The 18,618-nt window shown below is 44.3% G+C and overlaps 1 protein-coding gene across 1 annotated transcript in view; it reads left to right on the top strand.

Annotated features, from left to right (window-relative positions):
* Positions 1–18,618, top strand: part of LOC111970128 (testis-expressed protein 264) — a 140,867-nt gene that overhangs the window by 28,576 nt on the left and 93,673 nt on the right. Inside the window, exon 2 of the mRNA XM_023996650.3 lies at positions 4,614–4,835. Coding sequence (XP_023852418.1) covers positions 4,614–4,835 — 222 coding nt within the window. The remainder of the gene's footprint in view (positions 1–4,613; positions 4,836–18,618) is intronic.

An 18,618-nucleotide genomic window follows, 5' to 3' on the forward strand; every position in this document is an offset into this window, starting at 1 on the left:
TTAGATTTGTAGTCCTGCCTGGCTGTTAAATTGTCATGTGTGATACTTGGCTAAGCAGAGGTTATGGGGCTCCATCATTATGTACATCTCTTCTATTCTTGGACTGTAATACAAAGGTTAGGCTTCTCTCCTCCTAGCTGAAAAACAAGTATGTGTCTGTACCCCACACTGTCCTCCCTAAAGCGCTAATGCTTTAGCGATGAGCCATTGGAAAATAAGCTGATTTTGAAAATAATTAATTCCTAGAAGTGATACCCGGGAGGGAAGAGCAGCAGAGAGACTGGGAGCGGGGAAGATGAGTGTAAATCCTCATTACATGTCTGCTAATAATGAATTACCTCTGCCAGCCATACCTTTTTATTGTTGGAGAGTCCTCATCTGTCAGAAAAGGCCCTCGCACCTCCAAGCTAAGAATTGCTTTTGAAATTACTTTTCTTACCAACAGCTCTCAGGAGACCTGGTTTAGAGAGGAACTGGGGTGGAAAGAGAAGGAGAATCGCACCATTTGTGAGAGGATGCGTCTGCATTAGGAAATAATGAGCATTCTAAAGCATGGGCAGGAACATAAACAACGATTGTTAAAGTTGACTGGAGGGAAAATTGAGGGACCTCTGGCAGTTTGTGTAAACTCTAGCTATGTTTTTGGTGGTGTTGATGTGATGGAGCTTACACGTGGTGATGTGCTGAATTAGTTTTCTGAGGCTTGGCGATGCAACTTGACAACTACACCGTCCAATTACGGCGCGGATAGCTCCACTGTCTTCCCATTAACCAACGAGCCAGTTGTTCGCCTGGGCCAATATAAGGGCATTGTCAACTCTCCTCAGCCTCTTCTTTGGATTGACGCCTAGCTCAAGAGCCCAGTGAAGCCAGCTCTGTGTTTCAGAGCAACTGTTTTTAAGGAGCTGTGGTTGGCTTTGAGAACACAGCTCTCTGCATCGGACAAACTGACTGGCATAATTCTCCTAGTGCGTTACATTTCTCAGACATAAACCTAACTTTTATATATACAGCTAGAAGAAGAGGAGAGAGCAAGGATACTACAAAATCTCCTAATTGCCTGTAGTCTCTCTGGGGTGTGTTATCTGTAGTGGAGGAGAGATGAAATCAAGTGTTGCTGATTGTGTTTGTGTCTGCCACTGTGTGTCTGCGTGTGTGTTGTCTGTTCATGCGTGCACAAGTGTGTTTGTATGTGTGTGTCAGTTGCGGTCTGTGCCGTTTTAAGATGAGGGAGGACGTTGTTTTTTTTTAATAAGCATGGCCTTATTTCTATTACAGCATATTGGATGACTGTCGTTCATATTCCATTCACCCAGCTCAATGTAACATGGATAGGTTTAGGATACTACATGATACTAGAATTGTCCCTWTACCCATCATGCGGTTGCAACAACCTAGCCTACGAATGAAGGTTTTCAACGTAGGTGCAAAATTAGAGTAATCAAGGTGACAGTGATACATTCTATACCGCCTTGCACACTTTTGCCTGCATCTAGCTGATATAGGATGTAATCATTACTCCAACAGTTGCAAATGAACTAATTTCTATTGGACAAATGCAGGTATGTTTTTCCTTATTTCGTTCCGTTTGCTTCCATTTTAAGAAACGTTTTTCAATTGAATCGCTGTAATGAATACACCCCTGATCACCCGCAAACACAGTTAATTTTCATAGCAGCCACATACAAACAGTATGATCACTTTGCTCGTTGTATAATTCCTTCTCGCATCTACGTGCTCTCCTCCTCTCACCTTATCCCTTCACCTATGGACTTCATTGCACAACAAAACAGCTGTCTTTGACCAGGCGAAAAAACCTTTCCAAGCCAAACCTTCGTACCATAACTGCTACACTCAGCCTACATCATTGTCACTGTGAAAGTAAAGAAAATAAAAAAAATCTCTCTTGCTTTTTTGTTTGTAGAAATGTATTTGTTCAAAACTGTTCAACTATTGTCTTTCTCTCTTTGAGTCAACTACTCACCACATTGTCTTCACTGCAGTGCTAGCTAGCTGTAGCTTATGCTTTCAGTACTAGATTAATTCTCTCTTCCTTTGATTTGGTAGACATGTGAATTTATGCTGCAAGAGCTCTGATAGGTTGGAGGATGTCCTCTAGAAGTTGTCATAATTACTCTGTCTATGGAAGGGGGTGAGAACCATGAGACTCCTAGGTTTTGTATAAGTCAATGTACCCAGAGGAGGACGGAAACTGTCTTCTGGCTAAACAATGGTGCTATCCTGGAGAGTGCTGTTGAGGCTACTGTAGACCTTCATTGCCACTGCAACTGTAGACCTTCGTCAAAACAGTGTGTTTTAATTATTTGGTGACGTGAATATATTTAGTATAGTTTTATCTAAAAAGGATAACTTAAAAAAAATGTTTCACTATTTAAAATAAAAATTCACTGAGGATGCTCCTCCTCTGAGGAGCCTCCACTGGTGGGTGTGTGGGCTGCGAGTGATAGCAGGAGCTCTAAATGATATAATTAGCAAGCGAGCGCTACATTTTGGTAACAAGCCTCTCGTCTATGAGCCTAGGGAAAGTAGGTAGGTAGTATCAAAAACCTAGGCAACAGTGACTAGGGTCTGGTTTCAGTGGCAAACTATTTTGGTATACAAGAACTACGTCACTGCCATTACCTTATCCGCTTAAATAAAGCAGTAGCTAGCAAGATGGAGAACACAGAGGTTATTCTTAATGACTGCAAACTTTTTGCCTGGTTGGTTGGTTTCCAATCGCGATGTTCTGCCTTGTGATTTGTTTGGAGAGTTGTCTGTCTGAAGAGGGCCCCTTATCGAAGTTGCCAAAAGAGACCGTCATTGAAACCAGACCCTAGTCACTGTTGCCCAGGGTCGGGTTTTCGAGACTAAGCGAAAAAGGGAGAGATGGTTAGATAGTGGGACGAAGCCGTGGGAGGGCAGCGGCCATCTCTCCTTTTATTTAAATGGATGTAGCTGTTTCTTATCATAGCCTGGCAGTATTGACAGGAACCAGTCATTATACACAAGCCCTGTTGACAACCAACACCTTTTATCATGCTCATGTAGGAAGGTGGGCGATACACGCAGCCAAGACAATATAACTTGTACATCGACAGCCTGGACAAAAGCAGCATCCACATGGGCCGTTTTTATTGTTGATTGTGTACTAAGCCGCTAGGAACACAGCCATTGTGATTAATTCTAATACTTGCATGGCCCAGCCACTGGTCAGGAAGGCAATTAAAGGGATGTGTTGTTGGTTGGGGAGTAGACTATAGCCCATACCTAGAGACACTTGTGAATTTCTTCACCATTTTTTGATATTGTATTCCCCTGTACCAAGGCCTGGCTACTTAATGGTATCAACATGTTTATTCCAAAAACTGTAGTGGGGAGAAAGAAAGGAGCAAGAGAAAGGAATTGTGGATGGTTAAATTATAAGATGTGTGTGTGTGGGGCTGTCAGGGATGTTGATGAAGAGCGCTAGATACCATCTGTGCCCCCGCGCCATGCCAGCATCCACAGGCGGGACCAGTCACACCAAGGAAGACTGTCACAGGCCTACAGGAACAGCGCCCAGCCCAGAAGCCATGTCTCTGAGATCTGACCTCGTGCCATTCTTATGTCACTATCACCAGCTACCAGACAGACTGCAGCAAGACTGGAGCCCAGTGTGATTGACAGCTCGCTGTCTGATGTCCACACGTACTGATGTTGAAAGATTCTACCATTCCTTCTGCCTTCTGTTGTTCTCTTGTACTAGCTGGTCTGATTGGATGACTGGGAGGATGGATAGGGATTTCCACTGTGTACAAAACATTAGGAACAGGTGCTCTTTCCATAACATAGACTGGCCAGGTGAATCCAGGTGAAAGCTATGATCCCTTATTGATGTCACTTGTTAAATCCACTTCAATCATTGTAGATAAAGGGGAGAAGACAGGTTAACRAAGGATTTTTAAGCCTTGAGAAAATTAAGACATGTATTGTGTTTGTGTACCATTAGGGTGAATGGGCAAGACAAAATATTTACTTAAGTGCCTTTTGAACCAGGTATGGTACAGATGTAGGATCTTAATTTGAGCCAGTTTGCTTCAGCAGGAAAATAATCCTGCAGCAACAGGAAATGTGAATTATTATGTTGATTATAATTAATGGACATTTATGTAGGGGTTGATACATTTTTCGTTAGGGCAAATCATGTTTGACATTTCAAGTGGAAATTACAACCTTTTAAAACCTAAAATACACAAGTTTTCATTGTAGGAAAATATTAAGCAATAAAAAAGTGATTCAGTTAAGATCTTACATCTGTAGTAGGTGCCAGGTGCACCAGTTTGAGTGTGTCAAGAACTGCAACACTGCTGGGTTTTTCAGGCTCAACAGTTTCCTGTGTGCATCAATAATGGTCCACCAACCAAAGGACATCCAGCCAACTCGACACAACTGTGGGAAGCATTTGAGTCAACATAGGCCAGCAAAATGTTTTGTTCACACAGTGTATATGTACTGAACTTAATATTTGACATGTGTTTTGGTCTCATTTTGGTATCCGTCTGTGTCCCCCCCCCCCCCCCCCCCCCCCCTGTTCATCTCAATGTCTCACACACACACACACACACACACAGGTGCCCGATGACCAGTGTCGCTACATCATTGGCAGTATCCTGAGCGAGGGAGATGAGAAGCCTGACGAAGAGCTCCAGAAGCTGTATGAGAAGTTTGGCTTCAATGTGCTGTCCTTCCCCGAGGTGTCCCTGGCTGTGACCACCACCTTCCCCTCCACCACCCCCCTGTCCCACTGGCTGGCACCCTACAGAGTCTACCCCGAACTCCGCAACTACATCATGGTATGTACCATACATCATTGGAGGTTACCTAGTCCTCTTTATTCCTATGTGGTACCAGAGAGGATGAGGTGAAGCGAGAGGGGTAACTGGGCCCAAAATTTGTTTTCTCCAGCAGGTGATGTTTTTGTTGTAGTTGTTTGCTCACCAAAAGAGGTGTTTTTGTACAGAGGTCAATGAGAGCTTGTCGAATGTGTTTATTTGCTACATGTGGCTTATTTGATCGGTTAGAAGTTTCGTAATGCTTAGGTTGTTACGAGTATACTAATATTTAAAAGTAGGACACGTGAGATCCCGGCAATTTAACAGTTGTGCCTGTTATCACAGTCGTATATGCCCTCTCAAGGGTGCCACCTGATCTTGCCGCCTCATGACTGCTTTCCATTTTTGAAGACATTTATTTTCATTGTTTGAGCGGGTGGTGGAGTATCTGGTCAATATAATGCATAATCTGTGGTGGTACATAAGGCTTACATCCGATTAGGCTGTTGTCACAATCTGTCGTCCTCTATTCTGTGTTTGTCAAAAGTCCTCCATGTTTGTGCTGTATATGTTCAAAATCAAATTTTATTGGTCACATACACATGGTTAGCAGATGTTAATGCGAGTGTAGCGAAATGCTTGTTCTTTTAGTTCCGACCATGTAGTAATATCTAACAAGTGATCTAACAATTTCACAACAACTACCTTATACACACAAGTGTAAAGGAATGAATAAGAATATGTACATATAAATATATGGATGAGCGATGGCCGAACGGCATAGGCAAGATGCAGTAGATGGTATAGAGTACAGTATATACATATGAGATGAGTAATGTAGGGTATATAAACGTGATATAAAGTGGTATTGTTTAAAGTGATTAGTGAAACATTTATTACATCCAATTTTTTATTATTAAAGTGGCTAGAGATTTGAGTCAGTATGTTGGCAGCAGCCACTCAATGTTAGTGATGGCTGTTTAACAGTCTGATGGCCTTGAGATAGAAGCTGTTTTTCAGTCTCTCGGTCCCAGCTTTGATGCACCTGTACTGACCTTGCCTTTTGGATGATAGCGGGGTGAACAGGCAGTGGCTCGGGTGGATATTGTCCTTGATGATCTTTTTTTAGCCTTCCTTCTTTTTAGCCTTCCTGTGACATCGGGTGGTGTAGGTGTCCTTGAGGGCAGGTAGTTTGCCTCCGGTGATGCGTAGTGCAGACTTCACTACCCTCTGGAGAGCCTTACGGTTGTGGGCAAAGCAGTTCCCGTACCAGGCGGTGATGCAGCCCGACAGGATGCTCTCAATTGTGCATCTGTAAAAGCCAAATTTCTTCAGCCTCCTGAGGTTGAAGAGGCGCTGTTGCGCCTTCTTCACCACGCTGTCTGTGTGGGTGGACCATTTCAGTTTGTCCGTGATGTGTACTCCGAGGAACTTAAAACTTTCCACCTTCTCCACTACTGTCTCGTTGATGTGGAAAGGGGGCTGCTCCCTCTGCTGTTTCCTGAAGTCCACGATCATCTCCTTTGTTTTGTTGACATTGAGTGTGAGATTATTTTCCTGACACCACACTCTGAGGGCCCTCACCACCTCCCTGTAGGCCGTCTCGTCGTTGTTGGTAATCAAGCCTACCACGTAGTGTTGTCTGCAAACTTGATGATTGAGTTGGAGGCGTGCATGGCCACGCAGTCATGAGTGAACAGGGAGTACAGGAGAGGGCTGAGAACGCACCCTTGTGGGGCCCCAGTGTTGAGGATCAGCAGGGTGGAGATGTTGTTTCCTATCCTCACCACCTGGGGGTGGCCCGTCAGTAAGTCCAGGACCCAGTTGCACAGGGCGGGGTCGAGAACCAGGGTCTCGAGCTTAATGACGAGTTTGGAGGGTATTATGGTGTTAAATGCTGAACTGTAGTCTATGAACAGCATTCTTACATAGGTGTTCCTTTTGTCCAGTTGGGTTAGGGCAGTGTGCAGTGTGATTGCGATTGAGTCGTCTGTGGACCTATTGGGGCGGTAAGCAAATTGGAGTGGGTCTTGGGTGTCAGGTAGGGTGGAGGTGATATGATCCTTGACTAGTGCTATGGGGCGATAGTCGTTTAGCTCAGTTACCTTAGCTTTCTTGGGAACATGGACAATGGTGGCCCTCTTGAAGCATGTGGGAACAGCAGACTGAGATAAGGATTGATTGAATATGTCCGTAAACACACCAGCCAGCTGGTCTGCGCATGCTCTGAGGACGCGGCTGGGGATGCCTTCTGGGCCTGCAGCCTTGCGAGGGTTAACACGTTTAAATGTTTTACTCACGTCGGCTGCAGTGAAGGAGAGTCCGCAGGTTTTGGTAGCGGGCCGTGTCAGTGGCACTGTATTGTCCTTAATGCAAGCAAAGAAGTTGTTTAGTTTGTCTGGGAGCAAAACATCAGGGTCCGCGACGGGGCTGGTTTTATTTTTGTAGTCCGTAATTGACTGTAGACCCTGCCACATACCTCTCATGTCTGAGCCGTTGAATTGCGACTCTACTTTGTCTCTATACTGAAGCTTAGCTAGTTTGATTGCCTTGCGGAGGGAATAACTACACTGTTTGTATTCGGTCATGTTTACGGTCGCCTTGCCCTGATTTAAAAGCAGTGGATCGCGCTTTCAGTTTTGCGCGAATGCTGTCATCAATCCACGGTTTCTGGTTGGGAAAGGTTTTAATTGTTGCCGTGGGTACAACATCACCGATGCACTTGCTAATTAACTCGCTCACCGAATCAGCGTATACATCAATGTTGTTGATCGACTCTTTCCGGAACATAATCCCAGTCCACGTGATCAAAGCAATCTTGAAGTGTGGAATCAGATTGGTCGGACCAGCGTTGAACAGACCTGAGCACAGGCGTTTCCTGTTTTAGTTTCTGTCTATAGACTGGGAGCAACAAATGGAGTTGTGGTCAGATTTGCTGCAAGGAGGGCGAGGGAAGGCTTTGTATGCATCGCGGAAGTTAGAGTAACAATGTTCCAGAATTTTTCCATCCCGGGGTCGCACATTCGATATGCTGATAAAAGGGAGCCTTGTTTTCAGATTAGCCTTGTTAAAATATGTGGTTTCCAGTTTACATAGAGTCCAATGAAGTTCTTTCAGGGGGGGGGGGATTACACGACTATGATTATAATCGAAGGGAATTCTCTTGGTAGATAATGCGGTCGGCATTTGATTGTAAGGAATTCTAGGTCAGGTGAACAAAAGGACTTGAGTTCCTGTATGTTGTTATGATCACACCACAACTCATTAATCATAAGGCATACACCCCCGCCCTTCTTCTTACCAGAGAGATGTTTGTTGCGTGAAGAAACCGACTCTGATAACGTATCCCGATTGAGCCATGTTTCTGTGAAACAGAGAATGTTAGTCTCTGATGTCTCTCTTGAAGGCAACCCTTGCTCGGATTTCGTCTACCTTGTTGTCACGAGACTGGACATTGGCTAGTAGTATACTCGGGAGCAGTGGGCGATGTGCCCGTCTACGGAGCCTGACCAGAAGACCCCTCCTTCTGCCCCTTCTGTGGCGCCGTTGTTTTGGGTCGCCTGCTGGGATCCAATCCATTGTCCTGGGTGGTGGACCAAACAGAGGATCCGCTTCTGGAAAGTTTTCCTGGTCGTAATGTTGGTAAGTTGACGTTGCTCTTATGTCCAATAGTACCTTCCGACTGTATGTAATAAGACTTAAGATTTCCTGGGGTAACAGTGTAAGAAATGATACATAAAAAAATAAAATACTGCATAGTTTCCTAAGAACGCGAAGCGAGGCGACCATCTCTGTCGGCGCTGGATGTTATGTTATGTTTAATTCATCACGCTAAACAGAGGAGCACTTTATAGTTGATTAAGAATGTATTTAAGGTAGGGGTGGGTCCCTGGGCCCATATGCTGAGCCTCCATGTCCTCAGGCCTGGCTCCAGAAAAGCTATTGACATTTACTGATGACATTTACACACATGGATTCATTCAGGGGCATCCCCCTGCATGCATAATGCCCTGGATGTGATATGATTGGAGTCTGTCTGTCCTGTCTGTCTGTCTGTCTTACTTGATAAAGGGATCTATAGGGTCAAATATGTAAAAAAAAAAAAAATATGAATTGCAGGGTCTTTTGATTTAGGATTATATGAAGGTAGAGTGGCCCACCGGCACCATCTGTATGTGTGTCACCGGCGCCTTGCTCTCCTACAAGCTAAACACCTTCACCCACTTCAAGGAAACTATAGTGTCACTGGCCACCTCCGCAAACGAGGACTGTGAGCTCTCGTTCTCAGTGGGCGACGTGAGTAAGACATTTAAGTGTGTTAACACTCGCAAGGCTGCCGGCCCAGACGGCATCCCAAGCCGCGTCCTCAGAGTATGTGCAGACCAGCTGGCTGGAGTGTTTACGGACAAATGTAATCTCTCCCTATCACAGTCTGTTATTCCCACTTGCTTCAAGATGTCCACCATTGTTCCTGTACCTAAGAAAGTGAAGGTAACTGAACTAAATGACTATCGCCCCGTATCACTCACTTCTGTCATCATGAAGTGCTTTGAGAGGCTAGTTAAGGATCATATTACCTGGACCTTACCTGACACTCTAGACACATTACAATTTGCATACAGTCCCAACAGATCCACGGATGATGCAATCGCCATCGCACTGCACACTGCCCTATCTCGTCTGGACAAGAGAAATACCTAATGTAAGAATGCTGTTCATTTACTACAGCTCAGCCTTCAACACCATAGTACCCTCCAAGTTCATTACTAAGCTCAGGGCCCTGGGTCTGAACCCCAACCTGTGCAACTTGGTCCTGGACTGCCTGACAGGGCAAATCCAAGTGGTGAAGTTAGGCAACAACCCATCCGCTACGCTGATCCTCAACACAGAGGCTCCACAGGGGTGTGTGCTCAGCCCCCTCTTGTAGTCCCTGTTCAGTCATGAGTGGTAACGCACATCTCCAACGCAATCATCAAGTTTGCAAATGATACAACAGTGGTAGGCCTGATTACCAACAATGACGAGACAGCCTACAGGGAGGAGGTGAGGGCCCTGACAGAGTGGTGCCAAGAAAATAACCTGTTCCTCAACGTCAACCAAACGAAGGAGCTGATTGTGGACTTCAGGAGACAGCAGAGCGAGCATACCCCCGTCCACATCGATGGGGCCGCAGTGGAGAGGGTGAAAATATTAATGTTTATCATCGTGCACATCACTGACAACCTGAAATGGTCAATCCGCAACAGCGCCTCTTCAACCTCAGGAGGCTGAAGAAATTTGGCTTGTCTCCGAAGACCCTCACAGACTTCTACAGATGCACCGACGCTGTATCACCGCCTGGTACTGAAATTGCACCGTCCACAACCGCAAGGCTCTCCAGAGGGTCAGCCCAACCCTGCCTGCCCTCCCAGGACATCTAGAGCACCCGGTGTCACAGGAAGACCAAGAAGATCATCAAGGACCTCAGCCACCCGAGCCATGGCCTGTTTACCCCACTACGATCTAGAAGCCGGAGACAGTACAGGGACCGCGAGACTGAAAACAGCTTCTATCTCCATGCCATCAGATTGTTAAATAGTCACCACTAGCCGGCCTCTGCCCAGTACCCTGCCCTGAATTTTGTCACTGTTAATAGCTGGCTACAACCTGGTACTATTCCCTGCACCTTAGAGACTGCTGTCCTATGTACATAGTAATTGAACATTGGTCACTAATAATCTTTACAAACTTTTTTACCCACTTCATATGTATATACTGTATTCTAGTCAAGACTAATCCTATATAACTACAGCTGTACACACCTTTTCTATTCACATACTGTCCATACTATGCACACCATCCTAGACATATATATTTATATTCCGCACTCTGACATTGTTCGTTCTGATATTTCTTAATTTCTTCATATTTTTGGGATTTGTCTGTATTGTAATACAAATTATCATAAGCATTTTGCTGCACCTGTGGTAATATTTGCAAAATACTGTATGTGTATGCGACCAATAAACATTTTCTTTGATGGAATCACGAATGCAAAAGTCAGAGAAGTTGGCTCAAGCACGTACAGATCTGGGACCAGGCTATACAATATACATCTGGTTGTGTGGATTTCTMTATAAACTGTTTAGTAGTTGAGAAGTATTTTTAGGCTGACGCTGACCATGTTTGTGCTGACAGTTGCTTAGGTACTGCCAACAGTGCCAGTGTGGCATGGGAGTGGCACTTTGGTCTGTTGAGCCCTCCATCTGTTGTAGAGGTGTGTTGGCGGGCACAGAGGAGGCGGCAAGAGAGCAGCACACAACTGAGTCTCTGCCCACTGCTCACTGCCCTGATACAGCCCTGTCAGCACATGCAGACAATTACTGAAAAGCTTGAGTGGGTTTGACTGTTGACATGGCATTATGGATTGCATTCAGCACCATGCAAGACCACAATAAAACCTTAACTCAGAATTACATTATGACGTCTGTTGAATGCTAACGGTAGCCTTTCGCCTTGGTGTTCCATGACTAAGGGACCTACTACATCAAGTGGAAGCAGATCAGCAAAAATGATCTAGCCATCAAACCAAGTAATAATCTCACACCACATTACGCCTGTCTTCTGTTACATAACCATGGGCAGGCTATGTGTCTGCTAGCCTGCCTATAGCTGATGTCAGGGCAGTGAAAACAGCATCATGTCCTACTCCGGGCAGAGAAAGGCCCATAATGTGTGTCCGAGTCCATCAGCTGACAATGACTTGACCTGGGTGCTGTGACAGATCATTAAACCCCCTGTTCCCATCTCTGTCTGTCCATGAACGCACTACTGTTAACATCCTTAGCCTGAGGAGTCAATGTGAGTGAGGTCTGGGCTGTGTGTTATTGGGGTTAGTGCTGTCAGTGGTATGCATGGGGGCCACAGCTAGGCTAATGAATAATGGAGGGTAATGTTGAGAGGGCTGGTGTGAGGCTGGAGTTTAGATTAGGAGTAGGGCTGTGACTGGGCATATGAATAATTGAGCATGGTGGGGAGGAGAGAGGGGGGAGCCTCCCTCCAGTGACAGTTCTTACTATAGTACTACACTCTGTCCCACTCTGCTACAGTCTTTACTGCCAGGAGGCAGGCTGGTGGTGGGAGCCTAGCTTCTTTACGGCCCGTCATATCTCTTAAAGGCAGGTGAAATCAGTGGAGTTTTAGCACAAGAGCCAGTGAGAGGCTTCCTGGCATTAGCAAGTCTGACAATGAAACAGAAGGGTTAAGTGGGTGGTCTGGCAAAGTGGGTTTCATGCATTCTGCCACACTCAAGTACATGTGTTTTGTCCCACTGGCCATATGCTCAGCCTGCCTGTCTCCTAGGGCCCTGGCCCCACTAGGCTCTATCGGCTCCAGGCTCCCAGAGACCAGGCTACAGGCTGTCAGAAAAGCCGGTTAATTACAGAGCTGCTCCCATCTCTCCCTGGAGCTCTCCCACTCCACAGTCCAATAGCCCCCCTGTTCTCTAGTGTAGCCCTCCTAATCTCTGCCCCACCTACTCTGGCAGCAAGCAAGCTGCCTCACAGACACTCTGAAATACACAACAGCATGTCAGACAACACAGTCAAACTCCTTACATTTCACATTTTTGATTTATTCAATGATTTTACAAAGACAAATTGATTATTTACTGTGGGGGCATGTGTATGCGTTTCTGTCACTTTTGGTGTGTGTGCCTTTGCAGCATTCAATGTAAAAACAGCGGCAGTGTGCGTATGTGGGTGTGTATGTGGACTGTGTGAGCAGAGCTTGATGGTGAAAGGAAATACATTAGGGGGAAAAGCAGGAACAGGCATACTATATTAAGGGGATTGCAGTGGGCTCTGCCTGATCTTTGATCTCTGTTTTGCCTTGGCTTAGATGACATGACACATTTTGTCAATATCTGTTCTTATCTTGTGGATTCAAGTGGTTGCTATTGGCCTTGGCCTTTTAAGGAAATGGATACACGTTTTGTAAGATGTTACTGGAACTGCCAGAGCTGAGTAGAAACAACCGTGACATCAATCAAAGTGGTCTGCTGCTTTTACTGCTTTGTTTTACCTTCTACATGGAACTGTAGGATATTCATTGTATCACCTTGTTGTAGCAGGAAATTTCCTGCACAGCATGATATGCACACTTGTAGTATATTCACGGTTATAAAGGCTTCTAAAGTGTGTAATTTTCACTTTAAAATGTCAGACTTAATTTGCCCTAAAAGATGTAGTAACCCCTACAAAATGTCCCATGAATTATAATCAACACAATAATTCATATTTCCTGTTGTGAGAAACTGGTCAAATTTAAGATCATGCATCTCTACACTATATTAGTGGAGGAGCAACAGAATGGGAAACATGGGAAATTACAGCCAAGAATGTACGCAATATTGAAGCTCCAGCGTGTATGTGATTTTATGCAATACTTTCCTGGATGACAGACTGTTCCTGCGTCATTGGCTCGCCAAGACAGCAACAAGTTGGCACCCAGGCTAATTCACTATACGACTGTACCCCATGGCCATGATGTCGCAGTGTAGTTTAGTCAATAACATAGGTAGGGTCCAGAGTTTCTCCTGATCAGGACACAACTCGTGGCCCTAGCGTTTAGTTTGGTGGATAGTTGCATTAATAGATGATATAGAGGTGACCCGTCTTCTCTGTTCTCTCCTGAATGGTGGCACCTTCAGTTTGCTCCAGCACCCTGAGAGCTCCAGTCCTGTCATGGTTTATTCACCTGCTGCTCTTCTTCATATTCTTTTGATGTTATTATTTGTTGAATTAAACATAGAAAATTGCTTCTGCTTGTCCACAGCATCCATATTTAATGTCCTGGCCTGATGAGTGTAGCAGGAGCTGGAACCGAGAGGATTTCAGGTGTATTCACCTAGAAAACCACAACAACCAAATCAGCCACCACTCACTGTGAAGTTCACTTCCAGCCAGCTATCCAGCGCTGTGAGGAAGCGTGTTTTGAACGTGTTCATGTGTGATACCTATCCTTTTACTGAGTGAGGTTGTTCGCTGATGCCGTAATGATCAGCCAAATGGATTTCAAAGTATGTTTCGGCAAGTGTTTGTATTCCTCAGGGTGTTGAGACATCCCTCTGTAGTGATTGTCAGGAATGGGTGTGGGGTATGATATTGTCACAGTTGTTCTTACATTGCTACTGTATTCTCCTTCCTACTATTACATGTCTGTCTGTCTCACCACTGTGCCAGCTAAGAGCCTGTTTGGGGGGACTTTAGTGTTTTGCATTTACAGATACCCCTTTACCATCAAAGTTATTACATGCATGATAGGTTTAGAGCAAGGATAGCATCAGCAATGCTCTGCACCCGTCATATGTACCCACTAACACACATTCTCAAACTCTGACACACACACGCATGCACACGTGTCCACACTATATGAAATACTTACATAGAAAGCCATAGAACTTGCTCCAGTGAATGACATCTCCCAGTCCATATGCTCTTATAGATGAAGAGTTTCCTCTCTGTATCCTACTTTCTACTGATTTTCATGGATGACAACATGGGCCCTGAATACCTCACCTCATATTAGAAGAGTCATATTTGTTGATAACCAGACTGTTATTGACTGAGTAATAAGAATGATCTCTCAAAGACAGGGCTCCATTTGGAAAGACATAGGCCTACCTATTTATGTTTTAGTTGTCCTCCTCCCTTTGTTACAAAAAAAAACAGTAATTTCTGGGACCGTCTGTGGTCATACATATCTCCTGTAAGGCTCTCAGGATGTTTAGGCCCCAAAGGAGGGATGTACACTCAGTGTGCAACCGGCTGACCCATTGTACTCAATGACAATACGATAGGTAGTCTCTTGTGACAGCCCTAACATTAGTAGCTGTGTGTATATGTGTGTATGCATGTGTACATGTGTGTGCGCGAGTGTGTTGGCATGCAGTTTGGCCAGAACTACAGTTGAAGTCGGAAGTTTACATGCACTTCGGTTGGAGTGATTTAAAACTCGTTTTTCAACCACTCCACAAATTTCTTGTTTAACAAACTATAATTTTGGCAAGTCGGTTAGGACATCTACTTTGTGCATGACACAAGTCATTTTTCCAACAATTGTTTACAGACAGATTATTTCACTTATAATTCACTGTATCACAATTCCAGTGGGTCAGAAGTTTACATACACTAAGTTGACTGCGCCTTTAACTTCTTTGGGGGACCCCCCTTCTTCTCAATTTCCGCCTAAAGACATACCCTAATCTAACTGCCTGTAGCTCAGGCACAGAAGCAAGGATATGCATATTCTTGGTATCATTTGAAAGGAAACACTCTGAATTTTGTGGAAATGTGAATTGGAATGTAGGAGAATATAACACAATAGATCTGGTAGAAGAAAATACAAGGAAATAAACATACGTTTTCTGTTTTTTATTGTTGCTGCATCATCTTTCAAATGACCAAGAACAGCCAAACATACAGATAGGATGCTGTGGATGATTTGAATGAAGAACATAAGATGGCAACAATAACTGAGCAAAGTTTTAGACATAACTTCAAAAATGAGCGAGCTACATGACATTGAGCATGAAGTCACCCAGGTGTCCCACACAAATGTACCCAAGTGGCCGAATTGGTACAGTGATACATTTTGAAGGAAAGAACTATATACAAAATACATAAATGCTATTCTAACACACCCCCCAAAAATAAATATATATATGAAAAAAATTATTTAAAAAATAAATAATAATAAACAAACAAATAACAAGGGTAACTATTTACACATTTTTTTATTTACAATATTGTGAAAACCCTCAGTCCTCTACACAATATTGTGCTGCTGGTGCCATGGCCCATAGCAGTCTCTTTCTGCTGTAAAGCAGAGGCTTACTGAACAGGTGGTGCAGGTGATGGGGCATTTCCTGTGACAAAGGGCACAACGACGTCTCCCTACTGTGCTCTTTTTGCCCTGAGGCACATTCATGCCTGCAGAGATGAATCTGGGCAGGTGAACACCACTGGTTGGAGCAGAAGGTGCTGCAGTGGACTTGCTGTAGCTAGCAAGCTCCTGGATGAAGGCTAGCTGTGAGATGGGGGGGCTGTCCACAGCTCTTGGCCATTTCCTTCTGGAGGATGAAGGAATTCACCACAGCAATGTCAATGAAATGTCAATGAAATGATAGAAAAATGTTTTGTACCATTTCATGGTCTTGTGGAGAACATTGTAGTATCCTATCAGCGCATCTGACAGGTCCACACCTCCCATGCTCTTGTTGTAGTCCTTCACAGCAGCTGGAATGGGGACCTTTTTTTGTGGTCCATGCACCGGCACCGTCCTTTACACGCCTGACGATGTGATCTACACTGAAGGACTTGTGGATACTGGAGCACATGACCACCTCTCTGGTATCCATCCACTTCACAAACAGCAGGCCATCTTCACGGATCCATCGCATGGTACCCCGCTCAGCCCGCTTAGGCATGTCGTTCACCTTGGTCTTTGGAAATCCCACCCTGTTGGTACGAATGGTGCCACAAGCCCACACCTCCCGCTTCCTCAGCTCTGTAAACAGGGTAGGGCTTGTGTAGAAGTTGTCCACAAACAGTTTGTAGCCCTTCCCCAGCAGTTGACAATCCAATAACTCCATAACGGAATCATAACTCAGTCCATTACCGGTAGCAAAACTGTTTTTCCCCTCATAAACAAAGAAATTGCAAGTGTAGGCACACACAGAATCAGCCAAAACAAACAGTTTGTAACCCCATTTGGTTGGTTTGTTACGCATGTATTGTTTGAGGCTGATTCTGGCCTTTGAGGCTACCATCCTCTCATCGATGGACAGGTTCTGGGCGGGCTGAAAATAAGTATCTTGCAGGCATCAACGATGCTGGGGTAGAGAGGTTTTATTTTACAGAGCCTTGGTGTGCCTCTTCTTGTCATTCTCCCCATCAACTTCTGGGTCACTGATGTGAAGCGCCCGTGAGATAGTCAGAAACCTTTTAGAAGACATGACAATCATGGCGAAAGGCAGTTGATAGAGAGCTGACGTTTTCCAGTAGTCCCTTAGAGTTTCCAACTTCACCAGCCCCATGTAAATGACCATTGAAAAGTAGCAGAAAAGGTCTGACATGGAAATGGTCTTCCATGCCTCTTTCTTTCCTGCCTGCTTCTTAGCCCCATACTTATTGGTGTTCGCCACCAGGGAATCAACAACTGACGAGGTGAAAAACAGTTGAGAAAGTTGAAGGGGGATGTACTTTGCAGTCATGTCTAGTTGAGGTCCTGGCTGCCTTCTGGGTCTAAAAACTGGTGGATTTGGTTCCACATCATCTTCTAACACAGAGTGCCAACAACCCTCTGGTCCTCTGTCTGCAGGTTTCTCTCTTCCCTACCTCCTCTTCTTTGTCACTGACTTCACAACTCTAGATGGCCGGGTAGGTGTGGAGCCGGAGACAGCGGGGGTCCGGCTGGATGAACCAGCTTCAGAGGGAGATGGACACCTAGACATTGGCGGCTCATAATCAGAATCACTGCCACTGTGAAAGATTTAAAAAATCAGTAACAATACTTTCACATATGAGTCCTGTATCAACACATAAAATAAACAGATATATATAGAGTACAGGGAACATAATCACTATGGTGAAGTGCTGTTCCATTCCATGTTTATGTAAAATAAATGTAAAAAATATATCACACACACACAGTATTGCCAATATGTACTTTACACATTTCATTACAGATGATATTTTTATATATTGCAAATAAAATAAGAAAATGAAAAAAAAATCTCAAATGAATAATATTTCATATTAATTTCAAACAATGACATTAGCATTAGAACTTACCAATCCAGCATGGCATCCTCGCCGTGCAGAAACATTTCTTCTGCCTGGGAGTCGAAACTAGCTTCGCTGAAAGATTAATCTTCCTGAAGAAACTCGGTCTCGCTGTCTCTATCAATTTCCTCTATAATTTGGGTTAAATCTGTATACCTAGACTTTGTTTTAGCTCTTCTTGATTTATTCGCCATAATTTAAATATATAAACTTGTTGAAAATGCTATTGAATATGTACTGCTATGCGTAACACTCGTGGCTCCGTCAAGTAGGATTTGCAATGGCGAATGAACCTCTTTTACGCCAGAGTTTACGACAAAGGCTGGTCTTCGAACGTATAACCATTACATATTGCCGTTTACCTCAGCTCATTGGCTATCTTCCAAGCTAGATTTCAAGATGATCAGTGGTCATTGGGCCAAAATACAGTCAATCAACGATAGACCGGTCCTACCATTGGTGCGCAATGAGGTCATTGATTGGTGTCTTCCAATCGGTTTGTTTCGGTCAATACGTCCCGGGAAAAGAACCATCATGTATGGTTGTGTTAGTAACAACCAGAGGATTGCAATGAAACCAACCATGACTGGATAAACGTTTGTTTAGTGTGTGTAATTACCACGAATGCTTCGTCCAAAGTTGAATGAGACGGAAATCACGACGCAACCGGTTTACAAATGTTTCGTGTTAGGCTATAAAAAATTATTTTATCAAACAAAACGAACATTCACTGTGTAGTTAGGACACTTGGCATTGCCACCAGAGGAAGATCTTCAATGGTAAGCGATTTATTTTATTGTTATTTCTGACTTTCGTGACGCTAATGCTTGGTTGGAAAATGCTAGTAATACTTGTGTGTGTGGGGTGCCGTCCTCAGAAAATCGCATGTTTGCTTTTGCAGTAAACCTTTTTGAAATCTGACACAGCGGCTGGATTAATAAGACGTTCATCTTTTAAATGATGTAAGATACATGTATTTA

The sequence above is a fragment of the Salvelinus sp. IW2-2015 genome, linkage group LG11, assembly GCF_002910315.2.
Source record: "Salvelinus sp. IW2-2015 linkage group LG11, ASM291031v2, whole genome shotgun sequence".
Lineage (NCBI taxonomy): Eukaryota > Metazoa > Chordata > Actinopteri > Salmoniformes > Salmonidae > Salvelinus > Salvelinus sp. IW2-2015.